Source organism: Heliconius melpomene, chromosome 14, assembly GCF_056956725.1.
Source record: "Heliconius melpomene rosina isolate 202511_hmr_F chromosome 14, ASM5695672v1, whole genome shotgun sequence".
NCBI classification, from domain to species: domain Eukaryota; kingdom Metazoa; phylum Arthropoda; class Insecta; order Lepidoptera; family Nymphalidae; genus Heliconius; species Heliconius melpomene.
In genome coordinates this window covers 6,504,988-6,529,660 of record NC_140402.1, presented here as the reverse complement: position 1 = coordinate 6,529,660, position 24,673 = coordinate 6,504,988, and the positions used below count along the sequence as shown (strand labels likewise).

General features: G+C 32.1%; 3 protein-coding genes across 3 annotated transcripts; 2 read left to right on the top strand and 1 right to left on the bottom strand.

Moving 5' to 3' along the window:
* Positions 1-301: 301 nt before the first annotated feature.
* On the top strand, positions 302-14,315 carry LOC146532157 (store-operated calcium entry regulator STIMATE-like). The gene is made up of 6 exons (XM_085197520.1): positions 302-671; positions 836-980; positions 1,669-1,790; positions 7,521-7,720; positions 8,491-8,565; positions 10,129-14,315. The coding sequence occupies exons 1-6, from the start codon at positions 548-550 to the stop codon at positions 10,216-10,218; spliced, it is 756 nt and encodes a 251-aa protein (XP_085053646.1). The 5' UTR covers positions 302-547; the 3' UTR covers positions 10,219-14,315.
* Positions 13,000-19,311, bottom strand: LOC146532156 (uncharacterized). The gene is made up of 5 exons (XM_085197521.1): positions 19,029-19,311; positions 18,831-18,952; positions 18,449-18,590; positions 18,199-18,374; positions 13,000-14,534 (listed from the first exon to the last, which is right to left on the bottom strand). The coding sequence occupies exons 1-5, from the start codon at positions 19,078-19,080 to the stop codon at positions 14,427-14,429; spliced, it is 600 nt and encodes a 199-aa protein (XP_085053647.1). The 5' UTR covers positions 19,081-19,311; the 3' UTR covers positions 13,000-14,426.
* Positions 19,312-19,425: 114 nt separating this feature from the next.
* Srp54 (splicing regulatory protein 54) lies at positions 19,426-23,447 on the top strand. The gene is made up of 4 exons (XM_085197519.1): positions 19,426-20,314; positions 21,037-21,197; positions 21,705-21,845; positions 22,476-23,447. The coding sequence occupies exons 1-4, from the start codon at positions 19,598-19,600 to the stop codon at positions 23,281-23,283; spliced, it is 1,827 nt and encodes a 608-aa protein (XP_085053645.1). The 5' UTR covers positions 19,426-19,597; the 3' UTR covers positions 23,284-23,447.
* The last annotated feature ends 1,226 nt before the right edge of the window (positions 23,448-24,673 follow it).

Sequence of the window (24,673 nt, the reverse complement as noted above, 5' to 3'; positions counted from 1 at the left end):
TGATATTATTTTAAAAAGCTTAACCAATTTTTTAATTTAATATTAGTTATAATATAAAAGCTTCTTTTATCAAATATAAAAAAAGATTTTATATTATATTGTATAGTGTGTACTTTTTCTAAAATTAATTACAGATTTTAGAAATTAGAAATAATACTATTCATGTACCTTTCGGTTCTATAATATTATTTGGGGTACGATACCGAACCGTAGTTTTTACCTCATTTTATATATTTATTACTGAACCACAAATAATGGTAATAATAAGTCAAGAGAAGTGCTGTCAAGCTGACAAAAATTGTAGTCAAAAATGTCAGCAGCTAATTGTCAGGCCTTGGGAACCAATGTCGTTGTCATTGTCAACAAATTAGATTTCGAGTCTATTTTTATTAAATTAATGTAGTAAAATAGTTATAAACAAGCATTTATTTTTGGAGACTATTTAAAAAATAAATAAAATGTGTGATCATTTTTATTTTGAAAAGTTTTTTAAGTGATTTCTAAATTATTACAACATAAGTAAAAGTCGTTTATAAGAGGATGAAAAATGAATAATAGCTCGGATTATATCTACTGGTCGGAACCTCATTGTTCTAAAGATGCACTCACAGACACTTATGGGTGGTTTATGCAATTTCTTCTTGCTGTTTTAGCATTTACGTGTTTAATAGGTAAACTGTGTTAAAAATGAAAGTTCGGTAATGTTATTTATATTGCAAAATACATACATTTGCTATTTAATATTTTATTACTCGATTATTTACACCTGGAAAATAATTAATATATTGGTATATATCTTAAAGTTTACATAAAAGATTTTTTTAAATTATTTTAGGTAAAAGATTTTGTGAACCCAGATATGCAAGAAGACCTTGGTTAATTTGGTTTTATGATACATCAAAACAAGGTCTGGGGGCATTCATAATACATGCTGCAAATGTTTGGTTATCACCTCACATGACTGGCAATCCCTGTACCTGGTAAGACAATTAATGTTATCTAAATGTAAATTTGCTTTTATAAATCTTATATAAACTTATGAGTTTAAGTTGATGTATTGTAGCAGCTACTTTTAGTTATTGGGAACAGCTAGGCAATTATAAAGTTGCCTTTGTTTCACATGTTTCCTAAAATTAAATTAAATATATGAATTGTACTTATTTAAAAATCTAAATTTAATGTATGTTTATATAATCTTAAGATACACTTTTAATTTTGCTTTATGCTGCATCACACATACAGCAGGGTAGGCAGAGGGAACCTAGGGCTGTGACATTTTTTTTTTTTTTTTTCGGGCTTGAAGTTAATGCTGTTAGCCTTATTGGCCTTTACAGCGACACCGGGTGGGTAGGTACTCTGTCCCTGAAAATATGCAGGCACTATGTGGCTGCCTGTGGGGAATAAGTTCAATGGCAGATTTGAACTCGGGTCGCGACTATAAAATGCGCAACGATGGCCGCTGCGCTGTCAGACTTCATATGTGACAATGCATTCTCTACTTTTTATGTAATTTTTGAGTCATTGTGTGTTGAAGACTTTGGCTTTAGCTGCTTACCAGAGGAAGCAAATGAAAATAAATCAATTGGGAATAAAACCTGCTATCGTCAGACTCTGTGCCACAACAGACTGATCTATACAGATCTTAACTAAAGAATATTTATTTTGCAGGTACATAGTAAATTTTATGCTGGACTCTACATTAGGTCTACTCATAATCTGGGCGGGCATCAGGCTGGCACAGTATTGTGCAAGAGTTTATGATATACCTCTTATAAATTTTGGAGAATATGGTAAGTTGATGTTTTGATTTCATACAAAAAATAGTTTTCAATGACTATGATCAATGACCCTATGGCTTAAGATTTTGCAGGAAAATATTATGTCATGGTAAACAGTAATTAACAATTTCCAGAAATCAGTAATTATGTGAATTTTATCCTAAGAATTTTCCAACTGCATCTCTTTATCTTCTCTTTCCAGTAATATGGCACTTTATTCTTTTTTAAGAAACAATAAGATCATTGAGTGTCAGATTTCAATATCATGCTTTATTTGCTATTCTTTACCCTTATTAAAGATTGAACCCACAAGCATAACTATTGCACTTACAGTTGCTTGTTGTCGGCAGATAGCAAAACTTTTATATTACATACAAATATGCCAATATCATAAACAAATTTGGCATGTGACCCACTTGCACCTACATATTTTCTGTAAAATTTCAACTATTTTGGTTTCACAGGCTGGGGTCAGTCATTCGGTCAAATTTCATGTTTAAATTTATAAACAATTATAACCTTTTATTTTAAATTCATGTATATAAATTATAGAAAGTTACATAGGTTTTCCGTTTTATTTTATCATATGGTTATAAAATTATGTTAATAGATAACCTCTGATATTCTGCACGACTTGTTTTGTTATCATCAAGTTAATAAGGCATTTTAATAAAATGTTTCATAGTTTTTTCGTATAAATGTTTTTTTTATATTATAAAATTGGGGACATCATGGCGCAGCGTCTGACAGTGAATGCGACGACTATGGGTTCGATTCCCTCTTGGAGGAATGACATATTTCATTGCTTCAGTCCAATAAGAAGTCAAAGTGTTGAGTTCGACCGCGAAAAATGTCTTAGCAGTTAAAGCTATGTTATTCTGCCAATCCTGCTATATGCGTGTAAAAACATGTTACAAAATATTTGTGATACTGTTTTTGCTAATCATATTAATAAATGTGGCTCATTTATTTTCACTCTTGCCAAATATTTGCGCAGCTGCTGTAATGTATAATTTTTACCAAAGAATTATTATTGATTAATTATTAAGTTAAGTTACTTAAATAATTGTGAGAGAAAACTTAGTGTTAAGACGCTCTATTCCCTATTTTCCGACGAATTCTGGAGACCTCGATATTTATATTTATATTGCCTCGATATCAGAGTGAAGAAATAAAAATATAAATTTAGATAAACATTTCATTTCCTCGAGTGGGGATCGAACCCGCAAACGCGTTTACAGTCACACTTTGTACACCATCGCCGCGGCTGGCCTCTTGGATTGAATGGATATTAATTTAAGATAAATGCATATTTTTACAATTCAAATATATTGATTACATTTATATAGATGGAGCAGATTCTTTTAAACTCAAAAGTTATATTGGCGGTAATTTTTTCACACGACCTTCGACCATTGAATATAAGATTGGTTATATTTAAATAAATTATTAAAAGTCATGGGAAAATAATATATTTTTTCTTTATATATTTTATAAATATTAAATATTGTTTATAAAAACGAAGCAAATTTTGAAGTTTGAAGTCGATAGAATATATTTACATAAATTAAACGCTAAAAGCAATAAAAACAAGAACAATAATATGATAAATAGCGATTTTTTATCATAGTAGAGAACCATGTACCTACAGATTAGATTTTTTATACCTAAGCGTGGGCTTTAAATTGCAGCGTTTAGTTTTTATATCACTATTAAATTATTAATTTTAAACAACTAACAAGTGTATAAGTCCAGTCGTGGCGGAGAGGCGCAAATTTGTGACTATAAACCTTTAACGGTCGTGAATTCGATTCCTACTCGAGGAAAATGGTGTCGAGACCAAGCGCGACGTTCCGCAACTCAACGCTATACCTCCAGAATTAGGTGGGTAATGGAAAGCGTCTAAACGTCTTGCACTAGATTCCCTCTGTCTATCCTGCTACATGTGGGATGCAGTGGGAAGCTGAAAAAAAATTGTTAGGATAATATACCTATATGACAGAACGTGTTAAATGAAGATGTTAATTAGATAAAAAATCTTGCACCTATGTATCCTGATTTATATTTTTATAATACATACATATATAATTAATTAGTTTTTAAACGCTTTAGGGCGCTTTGCTTTGCGCAAAGATGTCTCCTCGCTGCAGTGGCGTAGCTAGGGTATTTGCTGCCCGGTGCGGCCTAGGGGACTTGAATGTCTGTGAACTTAGCAGAGCATTGTCCAGCAGATCAAAAAAAAAATGGAGTTCTCTTCGCATGCACCTGAGTTCTATAGTTCCTGATAGGTTTTATAAATAGTTCTGTCGTTTTTACCCCTGAAAAAGTTATGTAAAAAAATGATCTGCTAACTTCCCTTAGCAGATCATTTTTTTGCAAATAAAAATCGGAGCGAGATCTGCACTCATAGGGATGAATAAAATAGTTCCTGATAATTTTTAACAATAGTTCTGTTAATTTCACGAAGAAAAAAATTTTTAAACAGAAAAAAAGAACGTTTGTTTCGAAAATAGTTCGAAAGGTAAAGTAATTTTTAAAATTAATTAAATGATACTCAGACGCGAGAACTCTTTATTTTACAATAGAATATAAGTAGTTCTACGATATTTAGCCTGAAAGAAAACCAGAACTCTGAAAAAACTGCCAGCAGAGCATAGTTTAATGTATGAAATATTGAAAAATGTCTATTTTAAGTCTTCATATGTAAAAGTACTAAATAATTTATTTATGAATGTGCTCAGACACGGGAACTCTTGGATTTCTAACAGAATATGAGTTGTTCTATTATACAATGCCAATTATAAAACCGAAACTCCTGTAAAAATGCCAGCAGAGCATAGTCAAAAATTCGATTTGTTGAAAAATATCAAATTAACATGTTGTGACGAAAAATATTTTTTAATAATATTAATATCGTGCTCAGTAATTTAAATAAATAATTTATTTTCGAAAGTGTTCAGACACAGAAACTCTTTAATTTATAATAGAATATGATTAGGTCTATTATAAAAAGCTAATAATTAAACAAGAACTCCTGTAAAAATGCCAGCAGAGCATACCTGAATATTCAATTTGTCGAAAAATTTCAAATTTCTTATTTGAAACCTCTTCATTTTTCAATAGAATACAAGTAGTTTCATGATATTTAGCCTGAAAGAAAACCAGAACTTTGAAGAAAGTGCCAGCAGAGCATAGTTGAATGTATGAAATGTAGAAAAATGACAATTCTAACTCTACATATGTAAATGTATTAAATAATTTTTTTTTGAAAGTGTTCAGACACGGGAACTCTTGGATTTCTAACAGAATATAGGTAGTTCTATTATACAAAGCCAATTACAAAACCAGAACCCCTGTAAAAATGCCAGCAGAGCATACCTGAATATTCAATTTGTCGAAAAATATCAAATTTCTTATCTGAAACGCAAAAATATTTTTTTAAAATATTAAAATCGTGCTCAGAAGCGAGAATTCTTCATTTTTCAATAGAATACAAATAGTTCTATGATATTTAGCCTGCAACAAATACAGAACTCTGAAAAAAATATTTATTACTTTTACATATGAAGAGTTGAAATGGACATTTTTCAATATTTCATACAATCAACTATGCTCTGCTGGCAGTTTTTTCAGAGTTCTGGTTTTCTTTCAGGCTAAATATCGTAGAAAGACTTATATTCTATTGAAAAATGAAGAGTTCTCGCTTCTGAGCACGATATTAATATTTTTAAAAAATATTTTTCGTCGCAACATGTTAATTTGATATTTTTCAAGAAATCCAATTTTCAACTATGCTCTGCTGGCATTTTTACAGGAGTTCTAGTTTTATAATTGGCTTTTTATAATAGAACTACTCATATTCTAGTAGAAATCAAAGAGATCCCGAGTCTGAGCACATTAAAATAGAAAATTATTCAGTACTTTTACATATGAAGAGTTGAAATGGACATTTTTCAATATTTCATACAATCAACTATGCTCTGCTGGCAGTTTTTTCAGAGTTCTAGTTTTCTTTCAGGCTAAATATCATAGAACTACTTATATTCTATTGAAAAATGAAGAGTTCTCGCTTCTGAGCAAGATATTAATATTTTTAAAAAATATTTTTCGTCGCAATATGTTAATTGGATATTTTCCAAGAAATCCAATTTTCAACTATGCTCTGCTGGCATTTTTACAGGAGTTCTAGTTTTATAATTGGCTTTTTATAATAGAACTACTCATATTCTGTTGGAAATTAAAGAGTTTCTGTGTCTGAACACTTTCGAAAATAAATTATTAAGTACTTTTACATATGAAGAGTTGAAATGGACATTTTTCAATATTTCATACCATCAACTATGCTCTGCTGGCAGTTTTTTCAGAGTTCTAGTTTTCTTTCAGGCTAAATATCGTAGAAAGACTTATATTCTATTGAAAAATGAAGAGTTCTCGCTTCTGAGCCAGATATTAATATTTTTAAAAAATATTTTTCGTCACAACATGTTAATTTGATATTTTTCAACAAATCGAATTTTTGACTATGCTCTGCTGGCATTTTTACAGGAGTTTCGGTTTTATAATTGGCATTGTATAATAGAACAACTCATATTCTGTTAGAAATCCAAGAGTTCCCGTGTCTGAGCACATTCATAAATAAATTATTTAGTACTTTTACATATGAAGACTTAAAATAGACATTTTTCAATATTTCATACATTAAACTATGCTCTGCTGGCAGTTTTTTCAGAGTTCTGGTTTTCTTTCAGGCTAAATATCGTAGAACTACTTATATTCTATTGTAAAATAAAGAGTTCTCGCGTCTGAGTATCATTTAATTAATTTTAAAAATTACTTTACCTTTCGAACTATTTTCGAAACAAACGTTCTTTTTTTCTGTTTAAAAATTTTTTTCTTCGTGAAATTAACAGAACTATTGTTAAAAATTATCAGGAACTATTTTATTCATCCCTATGAGTGCAGATCTCGCTCCGATTTTTATTTGCAAAAAAATGATCTGCTAAGGGAAGTTAGCAGATCATTTTTTTTCATAACTTTTTCAGGGGTAAAAACGACAGAACTATTTATAAAACCTATCAGGAACTATAGAACTCAGGTGCATGCGAAGAGAACTCCATTTTTTTTTTGATCTGCTGGACAATGCTCTGCTAAGTTCACAGACATGGGACTTGATGCCCTTTAAAACGGTCTAAGATCTAAAAAAAAAAACGAAGTCATCGTCGTCTTTGATATCTAAAAAAAAAAACAAAGTGATCTTAACAACTTTGAAAATAAAATTGCAGAAAACATAGACTTTGAATGCCTAATAAAAGAGTTCGCAGATAGAAAGGCTAGAAGAAGTGAAATTTTATTACTTTTTGTCATTATTTTTTTTAAATAGATGGTTATTTCGTTGTACCCATTCCCTTTTTTGTATATTATTGAAATGTAGTTATGGGGCGCCGAAAAAATTCCGCCCAGGGTGCCGGTAGTGCTAAAACCGGCACTGCATAGCATCAATGTAAAAAATATTCCAATTACTTATATAAAAAGGTATTATACTAATATACTAATAATACTTTTGATTTTTGTTTTTTTTTTTTAAATATCCTATGTCTTCTCTTAATACATATAAGAATATGTGTACAGTTTCATGATAATCGATTGAGTAGTATTGGCGTGTTATATACATTTATAATATTTGCATAATGATAACTATTTACGTAAAAACAAAAGTTATTTATTCTAATTTACATTACACAGGTAAACCACCGATGTGCGCAGCGTGGATATGCCAATGCGTTCTATATGCGGCGCTGGCGACGTTTGCCAAATCAGTACTGGCGTTAGTGTTACGTCTTCCTCCTATAGTCGCTGTGTTGTCGACGTTGAAGCTGTCTCCGGTGTCAGATCCGAGGCTAGAGCTAGCGGTCGTGATGCTTATAATACCGTTCTTTATGAATGTGAGTATTTTTTTATTTAATTATTATTTAAAATAACAAATACCCCTAAGAAATCACTACCACGTCTTGGCAAAGTGCTTGTAACTCTTAAAGTGCTAATCTGGTTTTATAAAACATAGTTATGATGATATAGGCTTTTGATTAAAAAACTATACTATTATCAATTGATTCATTCAGGCGATGCTGCAAACACACAGGTAGGCAGTAAACAGATCAAACTTATAGCACCCCTCTCTTTGCGTCGGAGGTAGAAACCATTAAAGTGTAAAATATTATGTAGATATGTTCATAAAATATCGTTTATTTGTCCTAAGTAATTTACATCATATAACATAGTTAGTCACTATTGATGTTTGGATTCTTTGTTCAGTATTTATATTTTTCCTTAAAATGTAAACTCAATTTTATTTTTAAAGATGTAGATTTTTGGACAGTAAATTCACTTGAAAGGGTTTATAAATATATACAAATATGTTTAAATATCCTTATATTCTTCGTCTATAGTACGATGATTCTAAGCTCAAATACCGTGTAAGAAAAAGTTTTTTTTTCTACAGCTTAACGCCATTGTTCCATAATTAAGTTAGACCGGCTTTAAGTTCCCCTATTTCGCATCTAAATCATGTAATGTATTTGTATAAACGACATCGACAACGACACACCGAGTATAAACTTATATACCTATTTAATTATCAAAATATAATAATTTAAATAAATATTTTTGTAACGTGACAATAATATAAAATTAACAAATTCGAGTGCCTTTTCAGATTTTAATATTCTGGGTAACGGACAACTTCCTTATGTACCGACCGAGAGGCGTCAGCAGCAAAATAAAGACTAAAGTAAGTTATAAAGATATTTATACATTTTACTATATAGCTAAGTTAATTATCCACGACTACGAGACTGAATTACAGAGAGAGAGAGAGAGAATTACAATGAAAAATCATAATCGAATCAACGAATCTTATTACATCTATACTATGTGTTCTTTTTTTAATTTGAGGCACAAGTACAGATTATATAAGAAACAAACAAAATATATTTTTAATAAATTTCCCTTGTCTTAGTATTTATTGCTTTGCTGTAGATATGTCTGTTAAGTGAAGGTAATAAATTTTAATCTCTGTCGACATTGAATCTACAAATACAACTATGATCTATCAAGTACAAACCTATTATATTATTATGCGTACTGCATTTTCATATCGCATACTTATTGCAACTTTCCGTATTTCATTATCCATGAAGTTACTTTTACGAAAATACAAATAATGTGTGTATACGAGTTATTTCTATGTATGTTTTTACAAAATAACTCGCCTACACACATTATTAAAGGAAAACAAAATTTCTACTCAAATATTACGATAAGCTCATACTTTGAAATTCAATATAAGTATTTGAATATAGCAAGATTAGAACCTACGCTTATTGGAATCCGTTAAGCCAATTGAGCTTCGAATTATTAAAGAGACTAGACTTATATTGGAAATTGGAAACAAGAAATCAATAGAGTAAATATGTGCAAATTGTGTCAATCACTCTTTTATATTATGAAACGATTCCTTATTAAAATAGATTTGACAAACATATTGTTTGTTTAGATTTGACCTCAATATAATTCTATTGTATAATCTATAACAAAATCGTAACGGGCTTAACCGATTTAATCGAATTCACTATTGCACTTACAAGCTTCCCTTAACATTTAGATTTGTATTCTTTTATACGGCTTATAAATAAAAAAGTTATACCATTTTAAATAATGTTGTTCGACAAAATTGGTGTAAAACAGTTTTATTGAATTGGCTAAAACTTTTTTAAATTTGCATTATAGGTATAGAAATTGTTTTTAAAACGATTTTTTTATTAGAAAACGAAAGTAACACAGATTAGTAATAATGTAGTTCAAGCGGGCGAAGCCGCGAGCGGTTCGGCCTTGAGGGTTTAAGTAGATAATAACTACTTAAACCCTCAAGGCCGTATAAGTAAGCAAGTCATAATTAGAATATTTATTTACTTTTTACTTCGGTGTTTTATTTAAACAGAAAATTTTCCTTGCAACCACTTCAACGTTAGAGATTCGTCAACTTATGAATAAATAGTTATTATTGATTTGTCATTGACTTTCTTTGTTAATTTGGTGGCTCATTTTAGATGTAAATTGCTTTTATAGTAATAGGAAATATTATGTAATGAGGCCAGTAGTGGCGCAGGTGCACAGATGTAAATCGACATATTATGGGTTCAATTCCCACTCAAAAATATTTAATATTTTCATTTCTTTTTAAAAATGAGGAATACTCACTATTGTTCTTTTTAATCTATATTTTAACTATATACATATACTGTTATTAACAAGCCCAGTTCAACATTTATTTTACATTAATATATTATTTCAGGTACGCTACCAGTCTATAAAGAAAGAGAAATCCGGTTCGGAGGACGAGGAACAGTCAGCTGATGAACGTTTATTAGGAGCTAACGTATGACCATACCCTCTGCCCGCGCGGGCATAGTGCTAACTCACTAAATTGCCTTCGATATTTTATGTAATATAAGTTTAAATTAAAAAATGGATTACGAAGTGTATTAATAGTTTATTTTTGGCGATAAGTGTAAGACATGAGTGAAAATACAAGGAAAGAAAGAAGTTCACAATCTCAATCAATTTTTATAATCTCATATCCTTTTTAATCTGGCAATTTATACAAAATATATATAATATTTATTGCATATGGTGCTGTATATGAATGCAATTTTACATTTAAATGATTTTACTATTGTGGCTTTCTTTTATTTTAATGTTTTAAATAGGTCATTGTTTTGTTGATGCATTATAATTTTAATCTGTTTTTGACATGCCTGTTACAGATAATTAAAAACGTTACAAGGATCTATGAAATGTCCATGTAATATTAATTTTTAGTTAAATATGTTATAAACATAGCATATGAGGCTTTTCGCGTGTACCTTTATTTTATTTTTCAGTACGAGAAATTAGTATGTTGCATTGTTGCCCATAAGGGCATTTATTTATTTTATAAAAAATAATTAAAAATATAATTGAGTGTCTATAATATAATGGTAATGAGGGATAACTAAGGACAATGCGAAAGTATCTCACACATACATATATTACTACTCACACCACACACTACATATCTTTTAGATTAACTTAGAAATTTCTAGTTCAGGCTTTCGGAAATGTCTTAAATTTATTATTACTTTTTAGACGATTTTTTCATTTCTTAAAATGTTTATTCTCGATTCTCCGTTATATTAGTCTTAGTTACGTGTATATTTATTTTTGTATTCGTAATCTTTGTAAGTTTAATTTTTTTAGAAATTGTTTAACTTTTTTGTAAGCAAAGTCATCATTTAAATTTAAGTTATTCACTTCTGTTTTAAAATGCTTTAATGATTTTATTATAACCAGTCAACTAAATTGCGTGATGAGAAATGTATGTTAGTACACAATATGGAATTGATAGACATGATATGTGATATTATATTAGTAATTGTTTCGAATATATTAAAATTATAATCATTCCATGTTGTAGTGTACTCATTCCACCTTTTATAAGTGGTAGCGGAGGCAAATTAGTGAAGTTAAAGTGAAGAGACTTTGTATATTATGAATTTTAGCAATAATTTTGTAAAAAACATATATCGAAACATTTTAGATAATAATACATTTGTATCGATTGTTTCGAATACTCATATTCGTTCTCAATATTGTTGTTGATATTGTACGCATGTATGAAGGCTTTAAAAAAAAACGAAACGGTTCCATTAAATTTAAGCTTGACATTGACAAGGCGTCGTTTATTCGCCTACATTCGTCTTCTATATAATGATTCCAGTAAATTAAGATGTACAAATGCATTTTTCGCTTCACATATTATTAGATATATAAAAATATTTTTATATGTTTAATTTTTATATTGAAATGTTCCTAAGGATTAAGTACTTAGAACCTTGTAGTGCCATTTTTATTGACCTGTTACTAACATCGAATGAAGACTGACAAAGTCATGTTTGTTACCTACTTTTTTAAAGTCAAAATGACTTCCTGTTTTAATAATTATTCCTTTGGCGTTCATTTAATTATACGCTTCTACTATGTTATCATGGGCGTATGAATAAGGGGTAATTCCCACCCTAGAATAAACTGATGTCCATTCCAGAAATTTTGGTAAAAAATTAAGGTTGAAAATTTGGTAAAAGAAACAAATGAAAAAAAAAATATGCAATAGTCAAGAAACATGTATAAAATTTTAAAAGACCAGAAATTGGAAACTAGGAATTGGAAAATATCTCTATATACGCCATGTTTATCATCTTAAATTAAGAATTTATTATATAAATTTTTGATATATAATTACTAGTAACTAGTATTAAATATAACAATGATACTATTATTAGACATGGCGCGGCTTAATTTATATTTAAACGTTACCATACTTACATACAATTAACTATATTTTGCATTCTTATCAATTCAAAAAACCATATCAAATATTGCTTAGCTATAAATTTTCCATATAGTGTACCTAATATTTTATTTTAATAAGTTTGTCTGTGAGGTTTTTTCTTATTTTTATATTTGTAAATACGACGCTTGTTGATTCGAGTCCCACTCGGGGAAATTAATTACTTTGATTTCCTCATTCTAGTAACGAGACAAAGTGCGGGGCTAAATTCCATTACTCAACACAAAATGTCTCGAAAATTAGGCAGTACGTGGGGACAGATTGTCTGAACACTACATACCCTCTAACTTCATTGCAATATGCGGGCTACAGCATAATGTTCAAAAATAGATACATATATTACATAATATTAAGACGCATTTAAAAATTAAATTTAACGTCTGATAGTAATGTAGTGAAAATCCAATTTGAATATATTTTTCCAAAAATGTGAGTGAATCTGCATTATTTTTTAATATCTTGACGTGTCTATAATTAAATATAATACAGTTACATCATAATATACATAATGTTGAAATACATAGTTACTGGAATATACAGGTTTGTTTGTAAGGGTGTCAGTATTGTTTTACTACGTGTAATCCACAAAATTTTCTTTTCTACATAATATAAATTTTATTTTGAGTACGAAGGCGTTCAAGTATTACTCGATTTTTAAGCCAAAAGCTTCGCTCTCTAAACGTTACGTAACCCCAAGGAACTAGTCATATTTACTACTAGCGACCCGCTCGCGGTTTCGCCTGCTTGTACTACATTTAATATTTATTTCATCAATCATCATCAATTACTAACGTGATCAAATAACATTATCATTTTAAACTATTGTTGCAGACAATTCAATAAAATACCTTTTTTGTATCATATTGTCGCATGCAATTCTTTATATTGGCATAGCTTTTTTATTTGTGAACTGATTGAATAAAACTTAAAATCAGTTAAGCCGTTTCTGGGATTACTTCAACAAACTTACAGGGAAACCAACAAATAATTTTTTAAATTTTTTTTTCTATTAGTAGTAGTAATAGTTTTTTTATGTACCTATCAGACACAAATTTTTATAGTTTAGAATGGAAAAGCTAACGTTTAATACATCCAAGGTATGCCCCGTAAAACGTATGTAAAAACAACTTGAGAGATTTTAATCAAATTAAAAAAGTACTACGTAATACTTGAACTCTACCCTTTAATCAGTTTAGGGTTTACACCCAGTTTTTTTATACCTATTAGTGAGTAGTGACTATTAACATATACTATCTGTTGATAAGTACGATATTTATATTTCATATAAAAAAAAACTTTTTATTGTGATGTGAATATGCTAGATAGGAAGTTTTCTATCGTTTGATTGTATATATGTACAGTACGATCGAGGAGTCATGGCCGCCTAGATGTTAGGCTTTCTGAATGACGCTACGTTCACTATAGCCCAAGATCCCAGAGCCGCCAGACCTATGTCATTTTAGCAAAGCTGAAATTTTGAGGACTATTAGTCTAATATGTAGTTAAGAAAGTAAACCTACTCATTAACTTGAAAGTGGGGCTCTATCAGAGGTAGCTGTTTGGGAAGATGTTTGAGTCATCGGATTAGTCTGGGTACTTTTCTGGGGTCTTGAAATAGTCCGTAAATAATATATTTAAAATTAAAGTTTGATAGTTTAACGTCATTTTCCCTAATTTTAAACAACCTTTAGGACGTTTGGAAGGAGTAACTTAATACTAGGTTCCCTCTCCCTGCTTTGTACGGGATACCGCGTGAAGCCGATTTTTTTTCTTAAAAAATTGAAAAACGAGCGTTTCTACTTTAACGTGTCTAGATGTGTACCTTATCTTGGTGCTATCTCTAAAAGGTCCACAGTTACAAGTTAGAGAATATGTATACAGTCTTAACCACATATTAGACTATTAAAAAATATATATTGAAATATTTATTAGACTTGATATTCCAAATCTCAAGTCAGGCTCCCACCAGAGATCTACAGCTATAGCAGGTCACAACTCGCCAACCGTATTGTATATATTGAATATATAATATACAAGTGTGTTTTGTGCATCTGTTTATTGTTTGTGCAAATATAATACTTAATACTCGTTAATATCTTTTTTTTATTAATCTCATTTTATTGCAAGGTAGTAATTTAATCTCTACATTGGCTCACTGCATAATAACTGCAACAAAACTGCAGTGTCACCCAATTTTTTATTCTTTATATATTATTTGTAACTTCACTTTTGTTTTTTTGTAACTTTCGTCTTGTTTCCTCAGCTTCTATGAGCTTGCGTCGAATCTTAATCATTATGGCTTTATTTCTTTTCTGCAAATACATTTAGATAGGTAGAGTTTTTTTGCAAATATAGTATAAATAGTATAGTAACCTGAAAACATGCAACGTAATAAATAATATAAAAAATCTCAGACACCACCGACAGAGGGCACCTCGATTTCTGGAGGCATTGCGTGTGAAGTGGACCGAAACTCAACGCAGCGAATTGCCTCAATATCAGAGCGAAGAAATGAAAATAAAAACTTAAATAAATATTTCATTTCCTCGAGTGAAGGGGTCGAACCCACAACCAGTCGCAATTACAGTCACACATTTGTGGCTCTGCGACACAATGAGGAATGGTAATAGGTATTAAATAATGCTTTAAAGTTCGTTACAGTAATGTTTTTACGTATACTAATATACTAGTTTTTGTTTCATTAAAAAAAAAACAAGTAGTTATGATTTTACAGGCATTTGAAGTTTGCAAAAATTTTAAATGCCGCTAACAGTCCCGCGGTCGGCGGTGACATCACAGGTCTTGCAACTCGCTAGTTGCCAGTGATAGTTAGGAGATCTCGCGCAGTACTTTGTTTGTTTGATACTTACCTGTGCTAAAGTGTTCATCCAATTAATTAAAATGGATGAGGGATTCGAAAAAGGGCAATCGGATAACCTACCCGTAGTAGATGGATTTATGGTTGCCGATTATTTATCGAATAATAGTGATTTCATCGCTGCAGAAATGCAAGGAGTAAAAATGCGAAGATAAGTTTTGTTGTCTAACTAGTAATATTATGTCGATTTGGGGTAGGGATAGATAATAATATCTTATGTTACTTTATTTGAAATTATTTATTTAAAACTGTAATGTAACCTAACCTAACTACAGTGGCGTAGCTAGGGTATTTGCTGCCCAGTGCGGCTTAGGGGACTTGATGCCCCTTTCCTTTGGGTGAGTTCTAAAAAAAAAAAACGTGATCGTCGACGTTGATGCCCCTTTCCTTTTGATGCCCGGTGCGGCTTAGGGGACTTGATGCCCTTTAAAATGGTCTAAAGTCTAAAAAAACAAAAAAAAACAAAATCATCGTCGACTTTGATGCCCGGTGCGACCGCACCGCTCGCACCCCCCTAGCTACGCCACTGCCTAACTAGTTTCATATTGTAGGTAACGCTATTTGCGTTAAAAGTACCAAACCTTTTATTCCAGTTCTAAGTAGTAAGATTGTTTTATAAGAGAAAATAATATAATAATAATATATCTAAATACATGCAGTAAGTTGAGCAGATGTACATTTTCTTTTATGTAGATTTTTAATATTTTTATATATGTATATCTGAATAATATTTTTATTGTGATTATTGTAGATCGGCAAGAGAGAGTTATGGTCATGATGCTATTGCGTACGTATAAGTTAAAAGAGTAGGCGATGTATGTATTGCCAAATGTAGATTACAGCAGAACACCGCGCATGTATTAAACTATATTATTGCAGTTTAGAAGGCAATGAAAAGAACCAATAAGTTTATACGTAATCTGCGAAGATTGTGCCGCCAGCAGAGGTGATTGACATACCATGACATTTATAATGGGCTACATCGTCGAAGCGACGAGTCTTCAACAACTACAACCAAGTCTTCTTTCTCTTGGCATTAATCTCGGCGTATGTTGCCAGAGTCTGCCTTCCTGCTTAACCTATTCCACTTTACACGATCTGTAACGTCCTGAGTGGTTCGACCATTGGTACTCATGTCCTGCATCACGACATCCAAACACCGCATCCTTGGGCGTTCGGAGGTCTAGCTCCAGGGACAGGATAGACATAGTAGGGCACCTGCATCCGACACAGTTCCTAACTGGCGCGCTACGTGGCCATACCATCTTAGGCCACACTCTTGGAGCTTATCCGCTACGTCATGGACCACAAGACTACCTCGAATGAATGTGTAACGTATGCGTCAGACCGCGTTACGCCGCCCATTCACCTCAGCATCTTCATTCCCGTGATGTGAAGATCCTCAGCATGCCGAGATAGTGCTGGCCAACATTCGCTGCCGTATAAAAGAACCAGTCAGATGATGCTCTTATATATCAGCCCCTTGAGCTTGGGTGGTATTCTGCAGTCGCAGACCACACCAGTAACCTCCCACCATTTGGCCCAGGCAGCGCATAACGGATCCAAGGTACTTGAAACTTTTCCAACTTAACGCCTGGCTCAGGACCTATAAGGACAGTGCTCGAGTCCGGGCTCCCTCAGGCTATGTATTCGTACTTCGACACATTTTGATTAAGACTGCCGTTGTCAAGCGCACCTTTCCAGAGGTTCCCTTTACGCTCCAGCATCAGTTGGTTCTCTTCAATGAGTGCAATATCATCGCCATACATCATCAGCCACGGAGGCTGGTCCTGGATGTGAGCCGTGACAGTATCCAGCACTACAATAAATAAGAACAAACTAAGAGCCGAGCATTAGTGAACCCCCTACTGTGATCTAAAGGGTTTGGTGCCGCCAACAGCAGTCCTAACCATCGCGAATCGCAAAACGGGATCGTGGTACATATACCTAATAATCTTAATATAGGCCTCAGGGATCCCTTTGGATCGCAATACCCTCTAAATACATTGACGAAGCACACAGTTAAAGGCCTCCTGCAAATCTAAAAAGGCCGCAAATCTAATCTTCTTTTTTTTCCTGTATGCCTCCATCAAAGTTCTGAGTAGTCTCTCCATTAAAGTACTGATTAAGTTTGTTGTAACGCTCAAGCCAAGCCAAGTGTTGTTGGAAAAAATTCAAGCTTTCTAGTATAGATACTACAATAAAAATAATCAAAGCTAAAGATTTTGGTACAACACGCCATGAAACCGAGCAAGATAGAGAACTGTTTTTTTGACAAAGTACTATCTAATCTTAAAACACAATGCTCGCTATTACATTATGTTGGTGAAAAAAAAGATTTTACAAATATATATCTATATATTATTTATTAAACTTAATTTGTGGTGGAACGCCAGCTAAAGAAGAGCGCGAACTGCGAATGAACGAAGACGAACTGAGCGAGCGAGTTTTGCAAGACCTGTGACGTCACGCGAGTCGGTTACGGCCCGACGGAATCTGAATCGGAATCGCGTCGCGCGCTAACTTTAAAGGACAATATCTCAAAAACTAATAGACGTATCAAAATAATTCTTTCACACGTATTATTTGTTTTTTAAAGACAATACGATGAGCTAGAATTTAAATTTTGTGATTATTCTCTATTGGCCTTAGTCAATAAGTACCTAACACAAATTGCAATACAGATAAGATTAAGATGTTAAGCCCGTCGTAACGTACCGGCTCAGTGTTTGACTCTTAAACGCAACGGCTGTGGGTACGCTTCCCACTCGGGGGAATGAATTACTTACATTTCTTCATGCTAGTGAATAGACAAAGCGCGACGTTGAGTTCCGCCACGCAATATCCCATACAATAGGCGGTACTCTCCCTACAACAAGACAACATAAAGCTAAAAAATAGTCCTACAAAATCCCAAAACTTTTTATGGAGTAATATTAGCAATTAAAATTGCAAAAGCAACATATTATTTGTTGAGTTACCGCGTTAGTTTTGAAGGCGGACGTGAAGTTAATAGCGTATGATATTATTAAGGATTTTATAGCTTTACGCTGCATTTTGAATAATCGTAAAGGTACTTGGTTAACAAATATTACTACCGTCAAAATAAAACATTCACGTTCTATTGCTTCACATTCGGTTTCTATTGCAATGGCTTCTTTGGCTTTTTCTTCATTCATTTCTAGAATTTTCTCGTGCTTCTTACGTTCTAATTCCTCTAGTTTTGCTTCTTTTTCTCTTAATTCCTTATTTTGAAGTCTTGTGGCTTGTATCTCTGTTTTTAGATTTTTTTAATCATAATTATTCACTTCATTATTTTTAAAAGTAACAAGTTATATATTTATATACCCTTTTCAAACACTAAATCAAAATTCTTCTTGTACTCATTAAGATGAGATACATAACATTCAAATCTAGCTTTTTCGGATGCGTTGCAAATGGCGATCATTGTCATTTGATTTTTCATTTGTGAAATTTCCTTTTGTAAATCCTTAAAAAGCAACATTATTTATAATGTGTTAAAATAAAAGCTACTGAGAACTTAAATGCCCATACTGAAGTAGGTATATAAAACTGCTCATATCGAAATTATCATTGTTTCTTTAAGAAAAATATTAATTCATAAGTATTTAAACTTTAAACAGATTATAAATTAAAGTGTACATATACTTACTTGAGATAATATTTTACTTCAGTATATTATATTTAATCGCAGGAATTTTAATTTTACCTTTATTTGTTCCAATATAAATTCCTCTTCAGTTTTAATAAGACTCATCTCTTCTACCATCGAACGTTCAGTTACATGTAAATCTTTTTCAGTTTTTTCGTTTTTAATTCTACACTTCATAGCTGCAAATAAAATGTAATCATAATTTTATTATATTATCCAGTATACTTGTGGTAAATTCTCTTATCTCAGTATTACCTGATTTTAACTTTAGTTTTAGTTCGTCTATTTTGTCAAGTATGTTCGACATTGTTAAAAACTACAAGTACTCTCCATGAAATATTAAATTTTTGCCAATTTTTAAATATGACTTTTCCCGCTCATTTGAAAACTGCCTCAGATAAGTCAACTACCATACAATGCAAGGCTACCAACCGATTTTCAGTATGCTTATATTTATTATTTTTTGCTTGTAAATAGACAATCACATTAAATACAATACAACCAAATTAAATACAAAATATGTATCCATATTTTTAAATATTTTATTGGTTATAATTTTTTTAATTAATTTCGAGACAATAAGTAAACATATATTAAACAATAGACAATAACACGCTTTATCTTTGGATAGTTTTATATATTTTTTATCTATGTTGAACTGTCATTTTACGGCTTTGGAAGCGTGCTGCCTGCGTCTTCAGGAAAGTTCTTAAAAGAAATATTATCTTGTAAATTCTCTTTTAACTAAATCCTTCAGAATGTGAATTCTGTGTTGTAACTAGCATTTTAATGTTTATTTAGTTATTTATTAGTTAGTAATCTATATGTGTAAATCGGCTAAGATGGTTTCTAGCGCGACGAGGGTGATACAAGTCACCAACATTGCTCCTCAAGCGACGAAGGATCAAATGCAAACTTTATTTGGCTATTTAGGGAAGATAGATGATATAAGGTTATACCCAACTATCAGGGACGTATCCTGTCCAGTACAGTCTCGTATATGCTATGTTAAATACTATGATTCGACCACGGTTAATGTAGCTCAACATATGACAAATACTGTGTTTATTGACAGAGCATTAATTGTGATTCCCATGCAATCGGGTGAGATTCCCGATGAACACAAAGCTTTGGAAATGTCTAGTAATGGAACCCTAGTTCCAGGCCTCAATACAGTGGAACCACGCTTACCAGCCCACGTTATCAACACTTTAGAAGGTCTGCCACCAAATCAAGTTATACAAACTTATGATCCTAAAATCGCAGCTGCGGGTCTACCACCTTACCCACCTCTTCCTGCTGCTTATGATTCCAGAAAAATAGAAGAAATTCGTAGAACTCTTTTAATCATTGATCTGGGTGCGCTCACACATCAGCATATCATTGACCACTTCTGTGAAGCAGGAGAAGTTAACTACTTACGTTTCTGTGAAAGAGACATTGACAAACTAAAGTATGCCTTAATTGAAATGACAGAACAGGAAAGTGTGCTGAAAGCTCTTCAACTTAATGGATCAACAGTAGAAGGACAAACAATAAAGGTAATTACTACTTATTAAACTATAATATTATTGGAGATTTGTAATAATTAAAATACAGCAATTTAACTTATTTTTGTGATCATTCTAAGAAATCCTTGTAGAATTTTTCTTGCATCAGTATCTTAGATATTGTATGTAATAAGGTTGCTTAGCCAAATTACATTGTAACCATAAGTTTAACCTAAATAGGATCTAGATTACATTTTTTTTCCCTTTAACAAAACATCATATGTTATTTTATTACAATATATGATACATGATATAATCAAAAAATGACCAACCTTTTTGACTGCACTATAAACACATGATTACATTAGCGGGAATGTAGAATGTTACAGACATGTGCATCTGACTCCACAAAAGCAGAGATCCCCATCAATTCTAATGGCTGCACGCATTAAATGCTGATCAATTTGTGTAAGTTTCTGCTTGAATGTTCACCATTTAGACGGGGCTGGGCATGCTACCAAAGACAAGTGCATAAGTTCCATTATGGGCATAAAGAACTTTATTGGAATGAAAATTATTATTATTGTCCATTTATTAAATATATATATCTCAGATATGTATACTAAGATATTTTAATATTATTTTCAATATATTGTTACATAATTATATATTACATAACAATCAAAATATCAGAAAATTTTATTCTGATGGTTAATGTTTAGGTAAATATGTGTTCTTCATTCATATTTGTAATGTTTTTAAAAATTGTATAGGTACATCACGCTACTCAGGCCATTTCTAAGCCTCAAACCAAGAGTAACGAAGCTGCTCAGCGAGAGATAGAAGAGGCCATGTGCCGAGTCAAAGAAGCACAAAACCTTATTTCGGCGGCAATTGACCCTGTCATAGGATTGTTATCTAAAGACAAGAGGAGGTAATATTATAATAAAGCATAGAGATTAATACTATACTATGTCTACATTTATGATTGTACTATATGTATATCATCAACTTAAAGTCTAAAACTGCAGATCTGTTTTTTATTTTTACAACAAAAACACTCTGTATAACTGTAATATATTTTATATTTCCTTATAAGTTGCTCTGTCACAATATTTTAATTACTTTGTTTAATTCTTTTTATGGCCATCACAGTAAAGTGGAAAAATTGTTTCTAGGCTAATTCTTGTGGGTTCAATCACCACTTAGGAATGTTTGTCTGATTTTTATTTTTCTATTATGCTAGCAAGCACTATCATGTGTGGGATTCATACTAGATTTACTACCTAGTTTGCTATATACAGATATATAAAGCTGATTAGGATGATATTTGTCTTCATTGTAATAAAAGCTTATAGGATAAGATATTAATATTTTTTGGACTGTATTTTAATTGTTAAACAATTTTACTTAAAAAATTAACAAACTAATTAAATTCTAGAACTCGTTCCCGGTCACGTTCCCGTCGGCGGTCTCGTTCCCGTTCCCGGCGGTCGCGTTCCCGACACCGTGGCAAGCGCTCTAGGTCACGCTCGAGACACCGCTCGCGGAGATCACGCTCCAGACATAGACATCGGACTAGGTAAGCAAATGGAGGTTATTTATTTTTAAGCTTAAATATATATGCAGGCATGGACATTCCAATACCCATGAGCCGCCTAATGGAAGACACGGTAGTGAGCTCAACGCCGGACTTTGTCTTGTTTCCAGAGTGAGGAAGTGAAAATCGTTCATTTCCCCCAGGTGGCAATTGAACCCACAAGGAAAAGGAAAAGGACAAGGCAAACGAGGGTTCAGGTCACCTCACAGCAATGAAGCATCAAAGCTTAATAAATAATCTATGTTTATGAAACATAATTGTTTGATTCATACAGAATATTTTTTTTAATAAATCTTATAAGGCCCTATGTTAAAGATATATCAGAACTTTATTAAGGTAGGCGATCGACACATGGCTTCATCCGCATAAATTTACTGATATACAAAATATATGTTTACATTATATATTGTAACCTGTAAAATTTTGAGGCTAGCGTGGGGGCAAGTGTGTGACGGAAACTTCATCAAATTCATCCAGTACTTTTGCGTGATCCATCAATCTTCACAAACATTTACATGTGTTATATTAGTAGGATATTTGTATTTATATTTTTTGTTCATTTTAACTCTTAGAGTATTTAAATTTTTATTAAATATCCAATTTTGTCCATAGATCTCGTTCCCGTCACCGCAGCTCACGCCGCTCCCGTTCAAGATCCCGCCACCGCAGCTCCAGGTCGAAACGAGACAAATCACGAGACCGAGATCGAAAGGATAAGGACAAAAAGGACACCCACGACAAAGATAAACGTGATAAAGAAAAGTCCAAATCACCACCCAAAGAAGTAGAGAAGGAAGAAAAGGAAGTGGTGAAAATTGATGATGTAGAAACAAATGGTTTGAGTTCAGGCTCTAAATCTAAAGCGTCGACCCCCGCTGATGATAAAGAAAAACATGTGGAAGTCGAAAAGGAGAAAGAAGACAAGAAAGAACGCTCTCCCTCTAAGAAGAAGGACAGGTCTCGTTCTAGAGATCGGAAAAGAGACCGGTCACGTTCCAAGCGCAGGTCTCGGTCGCGTTCAAGACGGAAACGATCTAAATCTAGGCGTAGGTCTCGCTCCAGAGATAAGAAACGATCTAGATCCAGGGACAGGAAGAGATCTAGGTCACGTGAACGGAAACGCTCTCGTTCTAGAGACCGTAAGAGATCCAGATCAAGAGATAGGAAGAGGTCGCGTTCTAGAGATAAAAAACGATCTCGGTCGCGTGACCGCAAGCGCTCTAGGTCACAGAGCAGAAGATCTAAGAGTAGATCGCATAGAGACTCGAAAACACCTCACGAAAGGAAATCCAGAGACAAAACTCCAAGTTTACCAACTGTGATCGAGGAAAAGATCAATGCAGTTATCGATAAATCGCTTGACATCATGACTGATGAGAAGAATTCTCCAGACAATATGGACATTTCAAATTCACCATAATATTTCTGTTACAATACTTGAATTAGCTGGACATTCTTTAATGTTTTTTTTATTTGGTTTTTTTTTTACTAACATGTCATTATTGTATGTAAGTGTTTTTTCATCATGCCTCATTTAGTGGTTTTCAATTAGTGAATAAGCTAAGTAATAAATTGTAAATCAATTGAAGTGTTTTATTTATTGAACTACAACTCCCTGTCTTTCAGTGATTCTCCTCAAAAACCCTCAGATTAGCCTGGAAAAAATATAAAGACAGACACACATTTTTTAAAAAATGTTCTGTTTGTTTTAGTATCATTTAAAAAACATGGTTATTTTGAAATCACACATATCATTTTATATGTACACGTAAAAATGATGCTTTAATTTCTTTAGATAAGGAGAGATAGATTTCGATGAGACTTAAGAATTCTTCTTTTGTTATAAATAAAGTTATTCCAAAAGGATAGCTAAAAATCCCAGTATACTATGTTACCTAACATTATGTAATATTAAAATTGTGTCATGCATGAATCATAAATAATCCGGAATATCTTTGTATACAATATTTCAGTAAATTGTGAAATAATGTTTTTTAATATTTTATGATATTTAATGAAAATAAAATTATAATAATTTTCAATGATCTTGATTTGCTAGTATCTTTTATTGCTATTTTGAACTACTAACAGGGATTTTCGATTATAAACCTACACTTTTAAAAAAGGGATAAATTACTTATTTTGCATTTTGAAAAAAATAAATAACTACACTTCTTAGTAGTTTAAAAGAGCAATAAAAACATCTGCAATTTTTTACCGAGGAACCGTCGATTTCTTTTCAATACTCTTTTATGAATTTTGGATTTAATGATTATATATTTTGGAAACATGGACATTAAACGTTAGGTATGTTTCGGCGTATTACATAAAAATGTAAACAAGAAAGATCTAATTTTTTGCTTATCTTATCTATTGAGATCTAAATGGCTTGCTGAGTTTAGAAAAAAAAAACAATATAAAGACATGAGTCCTAATAGCTACAATTATAATATTAGATAGATATCTTAATGTTTATTTGTAATGCTAAATGATTTGCGTTACTCTTAAGTACATGTTTATTTTTTTGGTAGGTATAATTATTGAATAGATATTTTATCTAATACTAGGCCCCTTGCGGCTTCGACCGCTTGAAGTGTTTTAATATTATTCAGGGCTTTGATTGATTTCTCGATATATGGCGTTTCGAGCGTGCCGGTTGAGCACAATTCATTTCGCCAATGTCACGTTGTATGGAAAACACACGAAGGAAATTGACCGGTAATAAAAAAGATAAATATACACAATTATAATTCAGGGCTTTACCTTAATATTATTTAATCAGCTTATCTGACTCCTCAAATATTAATAAG

Excerpts from the sequence above, each read along its gene's own strand:
- LOC146532156 (XM_085197521.1), bottom strand. The coding sequence starts at position 19,080 with ATGTCGAACATACTTGACAAAATAGACGAACTAAAACTAAAGTTAAAA. Across the intron at positions 18,591-18,830 it reads TTATATTGGAACAAATAAAG|GATTTACAAAAGGAAATTTC; the intron begins GTAAAATTAAAA and ends TTGCTTTTTAAG. Across the intron at positions 18,375-18,448 it reads TGATTTAGTGTTTGAAAAGG|AGATACAAGCCACAAGACTT; the intron begins GTATATAAATAT and ends ATCTAAAAACAG.
- Srp54 (XM_085197519.1), top strand. The coding sequence starts at position 19,598 with ATGTGTAAATCGGCTAAGATGGTTTCTAGCGCGACGAGGGTGATACAA. Across the intron at positions 20,315-21,036 it reads TAGAAGGACAAACAATAAAG|GTACATCACGCTACTCAGGC; the intron begins GTAATTACTACT and ends AAAATTGTATAG. Across the intron at positions 21,846-22,475 it reads AGACATAGACATCGGACTAG|ATCTCGTTCCCGTCACCGCA; the intron begins GTAAGCAAATGG and ends TTTTGTCCATAG.
- LOC146532157 (XM_085197520.1), top strand. The coding sequence starts at position 548 with ATGAATAATAGCTCGGATTATATCTACTGGTCGGAACCTCATTGTTCT. Across the intron at positions 981-1,668 it reads ACTGGCAATCCCTGTACCTG|GTACATAGTAAATTTTATGC; the intron begins GTAAGACAATTA and ends TTTATTTTGCAG. Across the intron at positions 7,721-8,490 it reads TAATACCGTTCTTTATGAAT|ATTTTAATATTCTGGGTAAC; the intron begins GTGAGTATTTTT and ends GTGCCTTTTCAG.